Below are 22217 nucleotides of genomic sequence, written 5' to 3' on the forward strand. Positions count from 1 at the left end.
TACTCACTCCCCCTCAATCACCTCAGTGATTACTACCTTTAATCAATATTAAAGACAATTTTGAAGTCACATTTCAAACAATTCTTGATTATGCTTAACAGCTTTAATCAAGATACACAGCACTCACGCTTAAAAGCTTAGAGTGACACAACACTTACAACTCAATGAACACCCTACACCAAAGCAATCATCTACGAGATAACAGCTTGGTTTACAAGATATGTCTAATACAAGACTCACAAAAATACAGCAGTGAAGTATGATGGACACACTAAATCTTCACGCCTCAAAATCCCCAGTTCTGAATGAAGGAACGACTTCCTTTTATATTGCAGTACTTGGGCCTTTGCACTTGTATTCTCCTGAATTTAAGGTCACGCGAGTTCCCCTAAATTCCACATTTAGGTTACTAACAAATAGGCTATTTGTTAGGTTCATTAAATGTAGCTTGGTTGTTGTTTTCCTGGATTTTCTCTCAGCTGTTGAATCCCTGAAGAATAGCCTGAGAAAAAGCTAAAACAGAAAACTAAACAACCTACAATATAGCATATGCTGTCAGGAGTGAATGTCACAACATTCAGCTTGACATCAAGGACCATATGCTAAGTCTGTTTTTCCTGAAAACATACTGTACATAATTTGCTGAACTGTACAGGACCAACCTGTCCATTCTACAGTAACAGCTTACAATAATAAATGTCAAAGCATCCAATTTGACATTTACACATTTAGCCTTAAGTCAGTTCTGTTTTACTCTTCAAGAACAGACTAAGAAATATACTGAAGTGTAGCAGAACTCCACTCTGTTTATTGTTCAGTATATGCTGTCAATGATGAATGTCATAACATCCAGTTTGACATTGAGACAGTAGGCCTTATGCCAGGTCTGGTATTTCCTTGATAACCAGACTGGAATTAAACACTGAGTTCTAACAGAACACCAACTGTTCTATTCCTCAGTATTAGCTGACAGGGATGAATGTCACCACATCCAATTTGACATTCAACAAATCTTGTATTAGCTAATCCTGCAGTAAACTACTCAAGTGTGTCATGACATCAGTCAAGACATCAGAGTACAGTTAGATATTCTAACCTACAATGCAGTCACACCTTCACACCATGTCATGACATCAGTCAAGACATTAGAATCCAGCTAGTGTTTTACCATACAATGCAGCCAATTAAACACCTACAAACTCCCCCTTTGGCAAATTTTTGGCTAAAACACTTTGATCCCCATAACGGAGTTCATAGCAGCGGAATTCACACATCTAGCAGGAAATAGACCTAGCTAATACACTCAGAGTCTATCTAATACACTCAGAGTGGCAACACACTCACACATATGGAAGTTAGGTAAAAACTTCATCACACATCAGCTGCAGGGGAGGGGATCTTGAATCTGCCATGAATATCTGTTTCAACACACTAATCTGTTGTCCTGGGGTATCACCTGTTACTCCCCCTTTTTGTCAAAAATGTTGCCAAAGCAACACTTTAAATTACAAACTACAGAAAAAAATAGAATTACACACAAATGACAGAATTACAGACTTGGTTTTGTCTCACAGTTTCAACCAAGTTAGCACCCACTTGATCTTGCTTCACAGCTTTGATCAAGTAATCACCCACTTTTGCTTTACAGTAGGTACCGCCATATCAGATGCCATGACTTTGTGTCTGACATCCAAAACCACTCCTGCATGAACAGTGTCCTTGAACTCCTGCAGGTGCATAGGCCGCCTCACGTTAGGATATCTCCTTAACATCTTGTTGCCACACTTGTTGCAAGTGGCATATCTATGATCTGTTGACCAATCAGAGCATAGTTCCAATTGTTTAATAGGCAAAGATATTAAACAATACATCCCAAACATCATTGGTTGCTATAAGTTCTCAGAGAGACATATTCCCAGTTTGCCCCTTAAGTTTTCAAACTGAGTAGCATCCAGAGCCTTTGTAAATATGTCAGCCAGTTGGAGTTCAGTGGCTACATGTTCCAAGGTAATCACCTTGTCTTCCACCAAATCTCTGATGAAGTGATGTCTAATGTCAATATGTTTGGTCCTGCTGTGTTGGATGGGATTCTTGGAAATATTGATGGCACTGAGATTATCACAGAACAAAGTCATGACATTTTGAGTGACATTGTACTCAGTGAGCATCTGTTTCATCCAAACTAGTTGGGAACAACTGCTTCCAGCAGCTATGTATTCAGCCTCTGCAGTGGACAGAGATACACAATTCTGCTTCTTGCTGAACCAAGATATGAGATTGTCTCCCAAGAAGAAACATCCTCCTGATGTGCTTTTTCTGTCATCAGCACTCCCAGCCCAGTCAGCATTACAGTACCCAGATAGTACAGGTTCAGAACCATGTGAGTACAACATCCCATAGTCACAAGTCCCATTGATGTACTTGAGAATCCTTTTGACTTGATTCAAGTGGCTCACTTTGGGCTCTGCATCATCTTTGGTTAACTTTAGATGAGTAGGAGCATGAGTTCTCTTGTGCCTAGCACTATCCATACCAAACTTCTTAACTATGTTTTTGGCATACTTGCTTTGCGAGAGAAACATAGAGTCCTCCATTTGGTTGACTTGCATTCCAAGAAAATAAGTCAGTTCCCCAACCAGACTCAATTCAAACTCAGATTGCATTTGGTGAACAAAATGTTTTACCATTTGTTCTGACATTCCACCAAAGACTATATCATCCACATAGATTTGAGCAATCATGATTTTACCTTCTTCATCTTTCACAAACAGGGTTTTATCTATCCCACCTTTTCTGTATCCATTTGAAGTAAGAAATTCAGTCAACCTTTCATACCATGCTCTAGGAGCTTGCTTCAACTCATACAAGGCTTTCTTCAACTTGTACACATGCCTAGGTTGGTTAGGATCACAAAACCCTTTAGGTTGTTCCACATAGACTTCTTCATTCAAGTAGCCATTCAAGAATGCACTCTTCACATCCATTTGGAACAGTTTGAACTCAGAATGCATGCTACACCTAACAGCAATCTGATGGACTCAAGCCTAGCAACAGGAGCAAACGTCTCATCAAAGTCAACCCCTTCAACTTGAGTATATCCTTGAGCTACTAGTCTTGCTTTATTCCTAGTAATTACTCCTTTCTCATCAGACTTGTTTTTGTAGATCCATTTGGTACCAATGATATTGGTCCCTTCAGGTCTTGGAACTAACTCCCATACTTCATTCCTCTTAAACTGCTCAAGTTCCTCTTGCATGGCATTGATCCAGTATTCGTCAGTCAGGGCTTCTTTCACATTCTTTGGTTCAACCTTGGATACAAAACAAGAATTTGAGCTTATTCCCCTTGACCTGGTAGTCACACCACTATTGGGATCCCCTATGATAAGATCCTTAGGGTGGTCTTTCTGAATTCTGATAGATGGCATTTTGGTGGTTGCATCTACTTCACATTCAGGAGGAGGTTCCTGTACTTCTTCAGACTTGACTGGAATGTCTGTTGAACTGTCAAGGAATGTTTCAACATCCTCTATGACATCGATTCCTTCCTCTTTATCATCCACAATAACATTTATGGATTCCATCAGGACATTGGTCCTGTAGTTGAACACTCTGTAAGCTCTGCTGTTAGTGGAGTATCCTAGAAATATACCCTCATCACTTTTGGGATCCAGTTTCCTTCTCTGTTCACGATCTGTGAGAATGTAGCATTTACTTCCAAAGATATGAAAGTACTTCACAGTGGGTTTTCTGCCTTTCCATATTTCATACAGAGTGGAGGAGGTTCCTTTTCTCAAGGTGACTCTGTTGTGAACATAGCACGCGGTATTCATAGCTTCAGCGCAAAAGTGCATAGGGAGCTCCTTTGCATGAATCATAGCTCTGGCAGATTCTTGAATAGTTCTATTTTTCCTTTCAACTATCCCATTCTGCTGGGGAGTTATAGGGGAGGAGAACTCATGACTTATTCCTTCAGATGAGCAAAACTCATAAAACTTGGAATTTTTGAATTCCGTACCATGATCACTCCTAATTCGGACAAGACAACTGTCCTTTTCCCTTTGGAGTCTGATGCACAGGTCTTTGAAGACATCAAATGTATCTGACTTCTCTCTGATAAAGCTTATCCACGTGTATATGGAATGGTCATCAACCACCACGTATGCATATCTCTTTCCACCCAGACTTTCAACCTGCATAGGTCCCATTAAGTCCATGTGCAACAGTTCCAGAACTCTGGAAGTTCTAGGATGTCCCAGCTTCGGATGTGACATCTTGGTTTGCTTGCCCACCTGGCATTCTCCACAGACTCTTCCTTCATCAATAAGCAACTTTGGAATTCCTCTGACTGCTTCCTTGGATATGATCTTCTTCATTCCCCGTAAGTGGAGATGTCCAAGGCGTCTATGCCACAGCTTCACCTCCTGTTCTTCTTTGGCTGAAGAGCAGATTGTGGAGAAGTTTGAGACTTTAGGTTCCCACAGATAGCAGTTATCTTTGGACCTGGATCCTCTCATAACTTCCTGATTGTCACCATTCGTCACAATACATAGCTCCTTAGTAAACTGAACATAGAACCCTTGATCACACAACTGGCTTATGCTGATGAGGTTAGCAGTTAGTCCTCTTACTAACAACACATTATTCAGTTTTGGAACTCCAGAGCAGTCCAGCTTACCCACACCTTTTATTTTTCCTTTAGCACCATCACCAAAGGAACCTCCTCTCTAGGTTACTAACAAATAGGCTATTTGTTAGGTTCATTAAATGTAGCTTGGTTGTTGTTTTCCTGGATTTTCTCTCAGCTGTTGAATCCCTGAAGAATAGCCTGAGAAAAAGCTAAAACAGAAAACTAAACAACCTACAATATAGCATATGCTGTCAGGAGTGAATGTCACAACATTCAGCTTGACATCAAGGACCATATGCTAAGTCTGTTTTTCCTGAAAACATACTGTACATAATTTGCTGAACTGTACAGGACCAACCTGTCCATTCTACAGTAGCAGCTTACAATAATAAATGTCAAAGCATCCAATTTAACATTTACACATTTAGCCTTAAGTCAGTTCTGTTTTACTCTTGAAGAACAGACTAAGAAATATACTGAAGTGTAGCAGAACTCCACTCTGTTTATTGTTCAGTATATGCTGTCAATGATGAATGTCATAACATCCAGTTTGACATTGAGACAGTAGGCCTTATGCCAGGTCTGGTATTTCCTTGATAACCAGACTGGAATTAAACACTGAGTTCTAACAGAACACCAACTGTTCTATTCCTCAGTATTTGCTGACAGGGATGAATGTCACCACATCCAATTTGACATTCAACAAATCTTGTATTAGCTAATCCTGCAGTAAACTACTCAAGTGTGTCATGACATCAGTCAAGACATCAGAGTACAATTAGATATTCTAACCTACAATGCAGTCACACCTTCACACCATGTCATGACATCAGTCAAGACATTAGAATCCAGCTAGTGTTTTACCATACAATGCAGCCAATTAAACACCTACAATCCACCGTGAAAGTCGAATCATACGGACATGCGTGAACCAAGCCTTGGCCTAGACGTAGGTCCGGTTGGGGATCGATGTTGCGTGAATCTGAATAATGATCGTGGTTGAGTTATGAGAACTCAGATGCATGTTACCATACAATTGCGAGATAGTCCCCCCATCGCTCAAGTCTTTGTTCCCTTGTTGACTTGAGTTGGATATGAGTTGAACATTGATTAGAACCCTATAGAGCCGAGTGGACCCATAGGATAGGAGAACTCACTGAGATTATTATCTCATCCCATCATTGTTGTTATTTTTTCAGGTATTCTTTACAGGTTGAATCTAAGAGAAACTGTTATGGATGTTTCAAGGGTTGCTGTTCATTATGATCTTCCGCTGTGGATTTGTGTGCAATGAAGATATTGTACATAGTTCTTAGATTTTTATTGTTTAGGCATTATTGTATAACATGTTCCATTGATGTTTTAGTTTGAACATGTATATATATTGATGCCATTAGGCACATATGTTGTGACAATACCAAAATTTAACACTTGTATGATATTATTCTAGATATATATTATACGGGTTGTTACAGTTGGTATCAGTATTCCTGCCTCATATGTGTGTTTAGCCAACATGATTCTTAATATCACTGTATATAGTATTGGGCCTGATCAACCTAATATTATGTGCATGGTAGGTAGGATCATGGTTGAGCGACCACGAGGACTCCGAAGTGTGGGTTGAACTTGCGCTTTGAGAATAGGCTCAAGCCAAGAGTTAGAAAGTAAGGAGAACTAGATGGCCCAGTTGAAGTTTCAGAGGCGTTGTGATTTGGGTATTATGGAATTGAAGAGTAGTGTATCATCCAAGCGATTCTGCGGTGGTAACAACGTTAAGAAGTTAAGGATCTCTATTGGATAAATTATCAGAGCTTTGAGAGAGGTGTGAATTGCTAGTGGAGTAAGATATACTCACTAACATGGAATAGTATTGCGAGTGATTCTGTATGGTAAAGGGGAAGGGATGGTTATGTTACGCATGTCATAAGGTCTGGAAGTGAGGTAGTGTATTAATGTTTCAGTTTCTAAGGCCACTAAAATATTTTTGAAGAACAAGAGTACTTAATGGAATATATATATTTGGAATGGTACCTTGCAAGTGATTGAAGACTTGAGGGATAAGGACGTTCAGTTTTGTTGGGAGCCTAAGGTAGTGGTGAAGTCTAAGAAGAGACTCGAGGACATGGTTGCCTATTCCAAGTGAAACATGTATGGACCAAATGGGGGTTAGAAGATAAACCAAGTATGTTCAGTTTTAGAAGGGAGATCGGATTTGAGATAGCTCGTCAGCGGTTCAGTGTTAGTAAGAGACCATTATGGAATGATGAGTTACCTAAAGATCAATTATAAGAGTTTGTGTTGGAGGCCGATAGCGCATATTATATAGTAATGGAAGCTCCAGTGGGATTTGGTTGTATGAGAACTGGTTGAGGATAAGAGCAATTAAGTTGGATTTAAGGACTTCTAGTAGAATGGTTTTGTAATTGGAACGGAGAGAATTACCATAGGGAGACAAGTCAACACCGAGTGCGGAAGTAGTGTGGATGTTGCAATACAACTGTTGTAATGGGGCATATTTTAGATAGAGGCACAATGGGACCATTAAGATTCATTAAGACAAAGTTATGGGCGTGTAGTTGATGATTGTTCACATCGAGGATTTCTAGAGTATGTAGTGTGTAACACCCGAGGTCGGAGAGGCCGAAGAGTGGTTACATGTAACATCCGAGGGCGATGGAGTGGTTGTCGATGCATGATGCATGACAATGAGACACTCCTAGCAACTTCTAGGGGAAAAACCGAATTCACATCGGAATGAGAGGGATCCTGAGGCTGTGCAGGTATGAGACTACATGGTTGAAAGAAGGCTTATAAGGATTAATTGGTACTACCTATATCAACAAGATGCATCTTCTTTTCGGTATCCTAATCAATAAGAACTCCGTAGTTAAGCGTGCTTGACTTGGAGTAGTATTGGGATGGGTGACCTTCTGGGAAGTTTCCTGGAAAGCGTGCGAGTGAGGACAAAACATGTTGAAAAGGCCCGTGTTGATTTGTGGGGTTAGTTGATAATCCTGAAAGCAGTCTGGGGTGTTACATAGTGGAATAGAGGAAGTTAAACCTTGGTGTTAAGAGAAGTATGTGATAGCCGTATTATGGTCACAAGTAAGTGTAATGGATTCCTTGTCTTGAGATGGATGTAAAGTAACATGCATTTTTTGAGCAGTGAGTCTTGTATTCTAAGAATTTTAGTTGATGATAGCCAACAAAAGATAAGCTAAGCTGGAGCATGTGGACTAAGTGTAGAATGTGGAATATTTTATGTTGCAAGAGTTTATTGGGAGGCAATGAGGATTATTCGTGGGAAGTTATAGAGACAAGTAACCCCGGTATAATGCAGTGTGTAGTAGGTATTGGTTTAGAAGAAAATTCCAGTCATAAGTGCGTGGCAATGATAAGGTTCATCTTAAGTGCATTTTATTTGGATTGAAAGAGTAATATTGGCTTATTGGAAGTCTGGTTGTTATTTATCTTCTTGAGAAGTATTTGGTTGGTTGGTTAGTTGCGGAGTATAAACGTTCACACCGTGTTGGAGCTAAGGATGTCCTAAATGTCATAAGTGTACCTTTGTGGATGTACAAATTGAGGATGGAGTTGCAAGTCACCACAAGTCAGATTGGTAGTTTTGAGATTGGGATTTCTGAAGGTGTAGTGCGTAGTTGGTCATCTGAGGAGATATCATGGAAGTCAGACGCGTAGGAAAACCAACCTGGTAGACCATGCTCGGTTTAAGTAAGTATGGGAATTACCACTATTATGATTATGAATAACTATACGGAACAGACTTGGAAGAGACCTACTAAGCAGTGATCTGAAAGAAATTAGCTAGGTATGTGGTATAAATTGATAAGGTGTGAAGTGGTTGGTCACGGTATGAAATTGATTAACTCATTTGGATTCATAGCCTTAGATGTAGACTCCCTGAGAGTGGTAATGGATGTGTACGATGATACTCTACCCTACTGGAAGGATTCATGAGTTTTACTTCCCAGGAGGGACGAGAATCAGTTATTCCTAAAGTTAAACATGTAACTCGGACTGTATGTTAGTAAGGGCATGAGCTAAGATTATGGAAGATGGGACAGGATGATTGAGATGAATGATTTTGGATACGAAGTGATGTCATCTCTAGATATGTGTGAAGTATATTTTTGTGTGACTCTATGAGGTGTATGGACACTCATAGTTATGTTCTAGATTGCTTAAGTTCCTTAGAAGTGGTGTCTCATTGATGAGTTAAAGTTCCTTGATGGTGTTATGTTGTTTTGGTCATGACCATGTGCCAGGAGAAATCATGAATGAATCAAAACCCTATGAGAGGATTTAATATGGAATATAGTAACCAGAACCGGATGTTGTCAAACTAATTTGGTTTAGCTGCACCAAACACATGATGAATTTGGATGTTCTATGTTTTTATGGTTGTAGTAATGTAACCCCTGGATACCTATCTTCTGAAGAGTGTTGGTCTTATTCTACACTTTTGTGAGTCATCAAGGAAGTTATTCTACTAATGGAAGTCGGTAAGGTTCTAGTACCATTTTGGACAGTAGGCACTCTGAGGGTAAGTGTGTTTCTTTGAAGATTGTTAGCTAAACAGTAGTGCCTAGGAATCCCAAGTGTTCCACTGTCGGAGTCAGAGTAGCATAATTGAAGGTGATGGATGAAAGAGCTCAATCAAGTCTATGGGGATCATGGAGATAGTAACTCGTAAGAATGGAGGTAAGGATGAGAGTAAGACAATCTCGTGCTAATGGTTCTATCTCATTGGAGTAGTACGAGAGAAGTGAAGCAGTTGGAGTAAGGGCTTGTAGCATACAGTAATAAATCAAGGGAAGTTTATGAGATTATCAATAAATGGATTACAAAGTTGTCGCATTTGTTGAAGGAATAATAAGAAAAGAGTAGTCAATATTGTTTGTGGTCAGGGAATCAATAAATTTTCTTATGAAGAATTAATGAGTATTGATTAACCAAGTCCAAATAAGGTGTTGTAATTATGTTTTGTGTAATTTAGTGCAAGGAAGGGAAGTCATGGTTTCCAGGAAGGAAGTGACCCACTGATGTTGAGCGGTATATAAGAGGAATTAAGTGGGAGAAAGTCTAAATGTTAATCCAATATCAGAATGAGATTGTGATGGAAATCAAGAAGTTTCGAGAGTTCATGAAAGAAGGAAATTTGATAGCAAAGACAAGTTAGAAGAATGAGTATGTCAGGGACTTGGAATCGAAGAGAGGTCAAGTGTTGGTTTAAGACGTGGATACAAGGATTGTTTGTTTGTTGAGTGAAGGAAATTCGGGGGCGAATTTCAATTTAAGGGGGGGAGAATGTAATATCCCATATTCCCTTAAATGCTCAATTAGTTGTCAGTTGAGATCAATTGAGTTCCTATGTAAATTATCTATTATCATTTGTAACGATTGGAGCTCCTATGTGCTCTAAATGTTGTCAATTGGGACCAATAGAGTAACCAATGAACCCTGAAGGGATTAATTATTAATAAAGAGACAGACTGATATTAAAAAGTACAAGAGAGGACATTTTGGTAACATTAATAATTGGTCAATTGGTACTGGAAGACAAAATATCAATTGGGATATTTTGTATTACTACTTGATATATAAATATTATATATGTGTTTTGTGTGGTTAGAAAGAAAGAAAAGAAGAAGTGGATAAGAAGAGAGGTGGTAGGTAGGATAGAAGGAGGGAGAGAGTTATCAGAAAAGGGAAAAGAAGAGAAAGAGAAAGAAAGAGGAAAAGAGAAAGAAAAAGAAAGAAGAGAAGAGAAAGAGAAGAAGAGGAAGGAAGAAGATGGAAAATCATCTTCATCATCACCAACTTCGTCTTCTTCTACTAGGTGAGTTCTTAGATAGTTTTAGCATTGGGGGAAAGTAATCTATATTTGTGGGGTTCGAAAAGGTTTAGGTTAACCGGTTAACACTAAAACATAATTTAATTTTGTATCTGTGCAGAATTTGTCACCAATGGGGTTCGAACCCAGGACCTCCTTGAAACTGTACATGCCTAACCACTAGGCTAGAGAGGTTGTTGTTGAATGCTTATGCAATGAATAAATATTAATCTAAATCTTGATTAAGATAGATTAATGAATTAATTGAGTGGTGTAACTCCGTTTTGGACACGGCCGGATGCGTTAGAAAGATAACGTAAAGGGCTATTATTATTGTTCCATGTTATAAAATATTATGTGATTTATAAATGCCATGAATTTTATCATGATGAAAATTAAATATTGTTGTTATGTGAAAGGTGAATTAACATGATTAAAACTCTACAAAGATGAGTGAGGAAATCTAGGAGAATGACGTGATTAATAACTTAGAAATATGATCTAGGTTATGGAACATGTGAGATACATGTACGAGGATACGGTATTCATTCGTACGACGCTTATGTGAGGTCGTGGACGAATTGTTGCCATGATTAAGAATGAGACGCATTGTATGGAACATGCCATATTATTATTTGTGTATTATGGTGAATGAAGTCACCTATGATTGATGAATTTGTTATGGTTCGTGGAACCAATGGTTATGGAACCGATCATGTATTCAGAATGTGTGTTTTTCTGTGGTGGTACACATCTCTTGTGGTATGCTTAGATGAGTAAGCATTGGGATGTGGGACCAATGATTCGAGCCTCAATTGGGTTTGAGCCCCAACCATGGAGGACATGGGGGAAAGGTGGACACCTATGTGGGTTAGAGTCCCATACGGTGAAAGATACCCTAGGTGGGTTAGAGTCCCAAACGGGTGATGGTTCTTAAAAGTGGGTTTAAGTCCCATAGGGGAACCGGATATCCACCGCGAAAGTCGAATCATACGGACATGCGTGAACCAAGCCTTGGCCTAGACGTAGGTCCGGTTGGGGATCGATGTTGCGTGAATCTGAATAATGATCGTGGTTGAGTTATGAGAACTCAGATGCATGTTGCCATACAATTGCGAGATAGTCCCCCCATCGCTCAAGTCTTCGTTCCCTTGTTGACTTGAGTTGGATATGAGTTGAACATTGATTAGAACCCTGTAGAGTCGAGTGGACCCATAGGATAGGAGAACTCACTGAGACTATTATCTCATCCCATCATTGTTGTTATTTTTTCAGGTATTCTTTACAGGTTGAATCTAAGAGAAACTGTTATGGATGTTTCAAGGGTTGCTGTTCATTATGATCTTCCGCTGTGGATTTGTGTGCAATGAAGATATTGTACATAGTTCTTAGATTTTTATTGTTTAGGCATGATTGTATAACAAGTTCCATTGATGTTTTAGTTTGGACATGTATATATATTGATGCCATTAGGCACTTATGTTGTGACAGTACCAAAATTTAACACTTGTATGATATTATTCTAGATATATATTATACGGGTTGTTACATCCAAATTGAAGAAGACACCTCCCAGGTAAGTGTCTAGCCACTAAGGCCTCCCATCTCAAATAACCTGGAAAAAAAGTGTCATTAAACTTATGATGCAGTCTATGGTCTGCGCAGGGTGTCTAGATGACATCATCTACAATTAGCACATCAATCCTCTTCTCATACTCCATAACACCTCCTGGGTGTGCATGCCTAGACTTCTATCTCTTGGCCCATGTGGAGCCAAGAATGGTAGGAGGAACCCACCACTCACAAATGGAGGAAAATGTTCATATATCCAACTGACATAGGGAAGACTACTAAGATAAGGAAGATTAATAAACAACCACATGTACTTTGCATCAATATATACATGAGAATTATCCTCTAAGATAGTACATCCTACAAGATGTAACATGTATACCCTAGCGTTTGCCTCATACATAGACTGACACACTAGGTCACCATACCTATCCCATAGCCAAGATAGGAGAAACTGGGCACACATGTTAAGCCTAATCTTTAATATCATCAGCTCCTCAATAACTCTCAAGTCCTGTACAACAGTAATACGTGTTAGCTGATGGCTAATGAGAGGACCGGTGAAGAAACTACCTTCCAGGGGAAGATGAAATAGAGAGGAGACATCATTTGAGGTAATCTCATCTCACCAAATGGAAGACGGAAGGATATGTCTCCTTATGCCATTGCTCATCAAACACTATTAGTGTAAGAACAAATTTAATATCTACAATTTATCTCTAAGATTTTGATGATAACAAAGGAAGAAACAAAAATGGTACCCTAATAAAGTTCATCTAAGTGTGCAGGACTCTAATCAAAAAGAAGTCAGATACACATTCATCAGATATAGACATAAGTTCAGAATGACCACTTAGAAGATACTCAAGCAGAAGCTCTGACTCTGATTAAAGGAAGTATACAAAGCGTAAACAAAACAAGAGACATTAGACACTCTGAAGCGAAAGAGTGCACTCTAGGATCTAAAGCTTTTACACTCTGACGTAATCATTAGGAGGACATCAATAACCTCTGAAGAAAGTCAGTTGTAAGCAACTATATGAAGATGTACTTGCAGAACAGAAACTCTGATATATGAATCTTCTGATTCAGAAACGCTCTCTAAAGACTTAGCTATGAATACTTCCACTTATGGCAAGAATCTAATTTTGGAAGAAAATTATAACACCCCAAAACTGCTTTGGAAAGAATACAGAGATTAATGACATTAATCATCCATCATTGCCAAAGATTCTCATTCAACGGACTCCTCATCAACTCCTATATATAGGATGTATCACTTCAAAAAGACAACAACGGAAACACACGAGAATACAAACACTACTTTCATATATTTTATTCATTCTCTTTCTCACACGAGTTGCTGCTCTAAAAAGTGAGAACAATTCTTTTGCTCTTACCTTGTGTAATATCTGCTTACCTAGAAGCACTAAGCATTACTGTAATTCTATTTATTTGTTGAATTCTCCTCAAGTGACTTGTGAAGTCTGTAAACTTGAGAGGGCTAAGAGATATTTATCCTCTTAGATGATCATTATTGTAATCTTTCAAGATTAATGGATTAAGTCTTTATTGAAGGCGAAATCACCTTGGCCGGGTAGACTGGAGTAACTTTGAATTTCAAGCCAACCAGTATAAAATTCTGTGTTGATATTCTTTATTTTTCGCGTGCGTTTCATTTCCAAAAAGTTTTTATTATCAGTTAAAACAATTCAAACCCCCTATTTCTTGTTTTTCTCTACCTTCAATTGGTATTAGAGCTTCGACTCTGTTATTGATTTTCTAATCAAACACTTAACAATGTAGAGAGATCCAGCGTGAGAAAAACACTATGGCCAACACCAATGAAAGAGATAGTGACAATGTTAAACCTTCAATCTTTGATGGAGAAAAATTTTATTACTGGAAAGACAGAATCGAAAGTTTCTTTCTGGGTTATGACGCTGATCTATGGGACATAGTTACTATTGGCTACATACCTCCTGTATCTGATGTTGGTATCGCTATTGCCAGAAACAAGATGACAGATGATCAGAAACGTGACTTCAAGAACCATCACAAAGCCAGAACAATACTGTTGAATGCCATTTCCTACAATGAATATGAAAAGATCACCAACAGGGAAACTACCAAAGAAATACTTGACTCCTTGAGGATGACTCACGAAGGAAATTCACAAGTCAAAGAGACAAAGGCTCTGGCTCTAATTCAGAAGTACGAAGCTTTCAAGATGGAGGATGATGAAGTTATAGAGGTAATATTTTCTAGATTTCAAACTTTAATTGCAGGACTCAAGGTTTTGAATAAAGGCTACACAACTGCAGATCATGTCAAACAGATTGTTAGAAGCTTGCCAAAGAAGTGGATACCCATGGTCACTGCATTAAAATTATCAAAGGATCTGAACAACATAAGCCTAGAAGAACTCGTTAGCTCCCTCAGAAGTCACGAGATAGAACTTGAGGAAGATGAGCCCCAAAAAAGAACAAATTTGTAGCCCTGAAATCCAGATCTGAGAGACGTAAACCAGAAAGGAACAAAGCCCTTCAAGCTGAAGAAGAAGACAATGACGACTCTGAAAAGGAAGACTCTGACGATGAAGAAGAGTTATCCCTTCTGACCAGAAGAGTGAAACAACTCTGGAGAAAAAGGAATAACAACTTCAGAAGACCAAGACCCAAGGGAGATCGCTCAGAATCAACTTCCAGAAGCAAATCAAACAAAGAGGTAACACATGCTATGAATGTTGATCCGCTGTCGCACACGGGTCAAAAACGAGTAATAAAATATAGTAAACGGGAAGCGACACCTCGAGTATCGTATCGCAAGGATTCTTGTATTATTGTTAACCCAATGGAATCGATTTAAGGGGGTTTTATGTTTTAGTGGTTGATTTAGAAAACAAAGCAAAAAAAAGTGATTAAAATAAGCGATTATAAAATAAGCCAATCTACTATTTTCGGTTTCCGGCTAATCATTGGTTTTTACCTACTAATTCGCTAAGCGGCTTAGATTTCCATTCGATTCAAATTCGATTGACAAGCGCAATAGATATATGACATATTTATATTCCTATATTCCGAATTAAGCAAACGGATAAATACAATCGTGAATTAAGAAAACACGATTTACAAACGCAATTTAACGACAAAGCGACGAAAACGACGATTAATAGTTAGGAATGCAATCATACGAATTTAATCAAAACCATTCCGCAAAATACAGATTAAGCAAATGAAATTTCATAGAATAGAATTGAAAGAGAATGAAATTAAATTGATTGAATAAAAACCTCAAAGCCTTGGAAATTCGGTTACAGCAGATTGACTCTAGGAGTTAGTTCCTCTTCATGATCGCAAAAAAGCAAAAAGTTATCATGAATAATGTGTGTTTGCTACAGTATCGCAGCTGCCCTTTTAAACAGAATAAGGGTTTCACTTATAATTCAAACTGGATCGGAAAACCTAAATTTGGCCCAACAAATGGCCCAAAAGAAATTATTTCCTAAAATACGAAGCTTTAACGAATTATTTGAGACGTCTGCACTCCGAATCAGCTTTTGGCTTCAACATGAAAGTTGTATCCCTTTCTCTTAGCTTTTTCCAACACATGTTAGAACGCGCAAAACGGTATCCCGTAGCTCAAGTTATGATCTAAACAGTCGACAAATATCAAATAGGTGCTAAAACTGAAAATAGGAAACGAAAATAGATTAAAGGCAAACATAAACTTAAATATAAAAACATAATAAAATATTAAAATAAGTAAAATAAACTAGATAAATGCCTAAGTACAATTATAGCAGAATGTGCATCAAAATACACTGATCAAATTCCCCCAAACTAGAACTTTTGCACTCCGAGCAAAATTACAATTTCAAAACAAAAGGAAAGAAAATAGAGCATGCACTTCCAGAAATTTTCAAGATACAAGGTATAATCATAATTGTAAGTCTAAGCTTCAAGAACATGGTGTTAGTAAGCAACTTTTTATGACATTCAAAGCAGATAGAAAAACAGATTACCAAAAAGTACATCAACAACAATAAGATCCTCACAGGCTATAATTCACTCAACTCTCAAGTGTTTAGATTAACTGTTTACACTCAAAGCACAACATGAAAATTAGTACTACCATAAGCTTGAAAAGACTCTAACATCTACAATTGAAATACATGCACACAAAGATCAAAAGGACTTTTATTTGGTTGTAACGTGGCCAAGGTAAGGGTGAGATAAATCCTAAGGGGTACTAGACTAAAATTCAAAGAGATAAAAGAGACTTGAAAGAAACTGCGGGAGTTGAATTTATAAAATATTTCATTCACTTAAACAACTTTATAGCAATTGTTTTCTCTTCTCCTTCCTTTTTTTGAAGGAGTATGTATTGACATGTATTGAAATATTACAAACATAATTTCTTTTTTTCTTCCTCTTATCCTTCTATTTTTTCATTCCTTTTTTTCTTTTCTATTTTATTTTTCTATTTTTTTTCTTTTTCTACCATCTTCTGAAATATTACAAACATAATTATTCAACCCCACACAACTCCAAACAAGACTCTTTCAACCCTTTGAATGGGGTGATAATATTGTTTTTCACTTCTCGGCTTGTAATGAGTTTTAAACAAAAAAGGGAGAATAGGCTCTAGGGGGTTTCAAACAAGGGATGAAATTATTTCAGGATTGGCTTTTTGGATTTTTGGCTAAAAAAACAAAAAAACAAAAACAAAATTGCCTTTATCATATCAATGTGCACAAGTAAACAACAACATCAACAATAGTCAATTCAAGTTCTAGAGACTAACAGACATGAGTGAATCACACAAGAAAGAAAGAGATAGATTTTTGTATGTTATCCATATAAGGCTCAAAGCTCACCAGGGTTAATGATCTACTACTAAAGATATACAATTTAGAGTTTAGTCATACCTATCATACTAAAAATGCACAGCAAATTTTTCACATCACACCACAAGACTTTAGTCAATAAAACTAAGAAAAATACTCATAATTGTAACTCAAAAACCAAAGAAAAAAAACATGCAATTTTTTTTAAGAAAGCAAACAAAAACCAAAACAGAGAAAAAAACAAATAAAACAAAACAAATAAATGCCCCCCCCCACACACACACACTTAAAACATACATTGTCCTCAATGAAAGAGCATAAATATAAAATAAGAGTGAGAGAAAGGAAAGAACACACCCGAGGAGTCAATATGGATAAGTGATTGCATAAGCAGCCTTTCCTAAAGAGAGCTCTTCTACAGTCTCTTCTTCCAAAGTCGGGTTCTCATGGAGTAGCTTTGGGTAGTGTCCATTGACCTTGAAATTTTGATTAGTGCATTTGCCTTGTATTCCAGGATAAAAAAAGTATCTTTGATAAGTAAAAGTATTGAATGGACATGTGAAAGTGGTCTCCTTTTTCACAACATCAAGAATTAAAGGATTACGGGGCTGCCTCACTACTTTTGTTTCATCTTTAAGTGAGATCCTATGCACACATATGGATGAGATAATATCACGAGTGTCAGCCCAGGTCCATCTAATTCCCTTCTTATATTTCTGCTTAAGTTGAAGCTTTGATGAATAATATGAATCCTCGGGAAGTGGTTTAGGCTCTAAAGAATGTGGATGTTCAATGGATGGTATGTTTGGGGCAGCCAGAATGTCAAGAGCTTCAGCCACATAAACAACTCCGTTTTGTACTATCACCCTGCAAGACAACATCAATCTCAGCACAAACAACACAAAGGTTAGTGTCAGTACAATCATCACATGAATAAACATCATAAAACCCAGATAGAGATGGAAAATCAAGTGATTTTTTTATAGAAAAAGTGTCATCAACCAACTCAGATATCAATTCAATATGAAAAACATAATGCTCCTCCAAGGGATATTTCATGGCATCGAATATGTTAAATTTTGCGACAATGTCACCAAATTCCATGGACATGGTTCCATCGTCGACAACAATTTTTGTTTTCGCCATTTTCATGAACGGTCTGCCTAAAATGATAGGCGGTCTGCTTGAATTTGTTTCCTCATACATGTCTAGAATGTAGAAATATGCAGGAAAAATCAAGTCATTAACTTGAACAAACACATCTTCCACTACTCCAATAGGGCGAGCATTACTTCTGTTCGCTAGTTGAATGATTAAACCTATATGCTGTAAAGGACCAAGATCAAGGTTATTATAAATAGAAGTAGGCATAACATTAATGCCTGCTCCCAAATCAAGTATGCAATTGTTGAATTTATTATCCCCAATGGTACATGGAATAACAAAAGTTCCTGGATCCTTGCACTTTTGGGGTATTGCCTGATTGAGGGATGAAACTGTAGCTTTTTCAGGTGAATGTTTAGGCTGAATAAGGGCTGAAATGTTTCGTCCCAAATTTTCTCTCTCATTGCCCTTCAACCTTTTCTTACTTGTGCACAAGTCTTTTAGAAATTTTGCATACTTTGGAACCTGCTTAATAACACCAAGAAGCGGAATGTTTACCGCCACTTTTATGAACACATCTAAAATCTCTCTCTCCTTGTCTCCATCACCAGTCCTTTTATTTTTCAGTATTCTATGTGGGAAGGGAACTGGTGGCACATACTCCTTCTCTTTTTCTTTTTCCGTTTCTACCACAACAGAGGGTTCAATTTCTATCACAACGGAAGAAGGTTCAGGTGTTACCTCAAGAATTTTTTTATTTTTTTCTAGGGCTGGTTCTGTTACCTTTCTGGATCTCAACAAAATTGCACTCACATTAACATTAAGACCTTTTGGATTCACAATTGTTTGGGCAGGAAGTTGGTTTGATCCTTGCGCTTGCCGCATGGCATTCATCGAAGTGGCAAGTTGTCCAATCTGTGTCTGCAAAGTCTGAATACTGGAATTTGTTTGTTGCTGAAATTGGAGATCGTTAACAGCCATTTGTTTGACAAGATCCTCCAATGAAGGTCCAGAAGGTACAAAGGTGGAGACTTGGGGAGTGGTCTGTGGTTGTGGCAGGGGTATGACTAATTGTTGTTGGGTGGGCTGCTGGTTTCCATATCGAAGGTTTGGATGGTTCCTCCAATTGGGATGATATTTGTTGGTGGACAAGTCAGGAATGTTGTACCCTCTCTGATTGTTGCTTTGGTTAAAAAAGTTAGCTGCACATGCTTGAGGCAACTGAGTGACCGAATCATCTTGAAGTATAGGACATGTTTCAGTTGGATGTTCAATAGAGGTACAAATACCACACAACTTTGTTGTTTGAGGTTTACTCACTGCCATTTGTTTCACTAAAGAAGCAAGTTCTTCAATTCTGGTTTCTAAAGCCTTGTTGGAAGAGGAAACCTAAATGTCATTCACACCTTTTGTTTGGACCATAGAATTATTTATGGTTGTGAATTGTTGGGAGTTGAGTGACATGTTCTCAATCAGGGCTTTAGCAGCAACTGGAGTTTTATCACCAAGTGCCCTATCACTAGAAGCATTAAGAATGTTTCTATCCATTGGTAACAATCCCTCATAGAAATACTGAATAAGCAGTTGTTCGGTAATTTGATATTGAGGGCAGCTGGATACTAATTGTTTGAATCTCTCCCAATACTCAGCCAATGACTCATTTCCCTGTCTAATACCATATATATATTTTCGGATTGATGCAGCCCTGGAGGCAGGAAAGTATCTCTCTAGGAAGACTCTCTTCAAATCATTCCAAGTCGTGGCAGAATTCAGCTCAAGATAATATAACCAATCCTTGGTAGCACCCTATAGTGAAAACGGGAAGGCTCTTAGCTTGATGTGATCTTCGGTGATTCCTTCAGGTCTCAATGGTGTAGAGCAAACAACCTAAAATTCCTTAAGATGCTTATGCGGATCCTCACCTGCAAGACCACTAAACCTTGTCAACAAGTGTATTAAACCAGATTTCAACTCAAAAGGAACAGTAACATCAGCATATTCAATACACAAACCATTGTAATTCATATCAGGAGCAGCAAGTTCTCTCAGAGTTCTTTGGTCAGCCATATTAAACTCAATAGAAAAAAAAATCAACAAACAATGAGAAAACACATAACTAATTCAACAATGCAGCAACAAATAGGAAAATACCGACAATGTCCATATTAAGAACAAACAATTGAAATACGAAAAAAATGATTAAAATAAAATACAAAAAATACAAAAACACACAAATTAATCTAATAACGTCAATTAAGAATTTTGAGAATTTTTTCATAATTTTTTGAAACTACCAAAACAGAAAATAAATCATAAAAAATAGAAAAATAGGGAATTTCGATTTTTTAGGGTGGCGTCCACTATTTAGCCCCTAAATAGAGGCTTTCGATCCTTAATTGTTTCCTAATAAATTGACAAATAATCGGAATAATCTGAGACGATTTTCTTAAAAACATAATTTTTTTTCCTAAACCGCAAAAAGACCCGAACGCAAGAAAGTTAAGGCAAAAAAATGCTAAAAAAAACACCTATAACTATAATAATGGTTAGACTATAATAATGGTTAAAATCTACAAGAGTCCCCGACAACGGTGCCAATTTGATCCGCTATTGCACACGGGTCAAAAACGAGTAATAAAATATAGTAAATGGGAAGCGACACCTCGAGTATCGTATCGCAAGGATTCTTGTATTATTCTTAACCTAATGAAATCGATTTAAGGGGGGTTTATGTTTTAGTGGTTGATTTAGAAAACAAAGCAAAAAAAGTGATTAAAACAAGCGATTATAAAATAAGCCAATCTACTGTTTTCGGTTTCCGGCTAATCATTGGTTTTTACCTACTAATTCGCTAAGCGGCTTAGATTTCCATTCGATTCAAATTCGATTGACAAGCGCAATAGATATATGACATATTTATATTCCTATATTCCGAATTAAGCAAACAGATAAATACAATCGTGAATTAAGAAAACACGATTTACAAACGCAATTTAACGACAAAGCGACGAAAACGACGATTAATAGTTAGGAATGCAATCATACGAATTTAATCAAAACCATTCCACAAAATACAGATTAAGCAAATGAAATTTCATAGAATAGAATTGAAAGAGAAAGAAATTAAATTGATTGAATAAAAACCTCAAAGCCTTGGAAATTCGGTTACAGCAGATTGACTCTAGGAGTTAGTTCCTCTTCATGATCGCAGAAAAGCAAAAAGTTATCATGAATAATGTGTGTTTGCTACAGTATCGCAGCTGCCCTTTTAAACAGAATAAGGGTTTCACTTATAATTCAAACTGGATCGGAAAACCTAAATTTGGCCCAACAAATGGCCCAAAAGAAATTATTTCCTAAAGTACGAAACTTTAACGAATTATTTGAGACGTCTGCACTCCGAATTAGCTTTTGGCTTCAACATGAAACTTGTATCCCTTTCTCTTAGCTTTTTCCAGCACATGTTAGAACGCGCAAAACGGTATCCCGTAGCTCAAGTTATGATCTAAACAGTCGACAGGTATCAAATAGGTGCTAAAACTGAAAATAGTAAACGAAAATAGATTAAAGGCAAACATGAACTTAAATATAAAAACATAATAAAATATTAAAATAAGTAAAATAAACTAGATAAATGCCTAAGTACAATTATAGAAGAATGTGCATCAAAATGCACTGATCAAATGTAAAGAAATAGGTCATTACAGAAACGAATACCTAAAGCTTAAGAAAGAAAGCTCCAGAAGAGAAAGTTTCAAGAAAAACTCCTTTAAAACTAAGAAGGGACTCATGGCCACCTGGGACGACACTGAATGTGATTCCTCTGAATCATACTCTGAAGAACAGGAAAATGTGGCATTCATGGCTACCACTTCTAGAAACTCATTAGATAGAGAGTCTAATCCTGAAGAGGTATTTTCTGATCTTTCTCGCTCTGACCTTGAATCATGCATTTCTGAATCTCTAAACTCATATCAGAAACTTAAACAAAAAATTTAAAGCATTAAAAAGGGTCCTTGGAAGAACCATTGAAGAATGTGATAAGCTTGAGATAACAGTTTCTGAATTAAAGGATGATATTTTGACTCTGACAAAAGAAAAAGAATCCACAAATAAATAATGTCTAAAACTTGAAGAAGCTTTATCTCAAGCCCCACAAACTTCCAACACAATTATATATAAATATGAAAAAGCTTTTCAAAAGTT

General features: G+C 37.4%; 1 protein-coding gene across 1 annotated transcript in view; it reads right to left on the reverse strand.

Annotated features, from left to right (window-relative positions):
* LOC127104362 (uncharacterized) overlaps positions 1 to 19559 on the reverse strand; it is a 34890-nt gene extending 15331 nt beyond the window's left edge. The window contains exons 1-2 of the mRNA XM_051041543.1: positions 19418 to 19559; positions 18016 to 19330 (exon numbers count right to left, since the gene is read on the reverse strand). Coding sequence (XP_050897500.1) covers positions 18016 to 19330; positions 19418 to 19559 — 1457 coding nt within the window. The remainder of the gene's footprint in view (positions 1 to 18015; positions 19331 to 19417) is intronic.
* Between the last annotated feature and the right edge of the window lie 2658 nt (positions 19560 to 22217).

This window comes from Lathyrus oleraceus, chromosome 7 (genome assembly GCF_024323335.1).
Source record: "Lathyrus oleraceus cultivar Zhongwan6 chromosome 7, CAAS_Psat_ZW6_1.0, whole genome shotgun sequence".
Taxonomy (NCBI): Eukaryota; Viridiplantae; Streptophyta; class Magnoliopsida; order Fabales; family Fabaceae; genus Lathyrus; species Lathyrus oleraceus.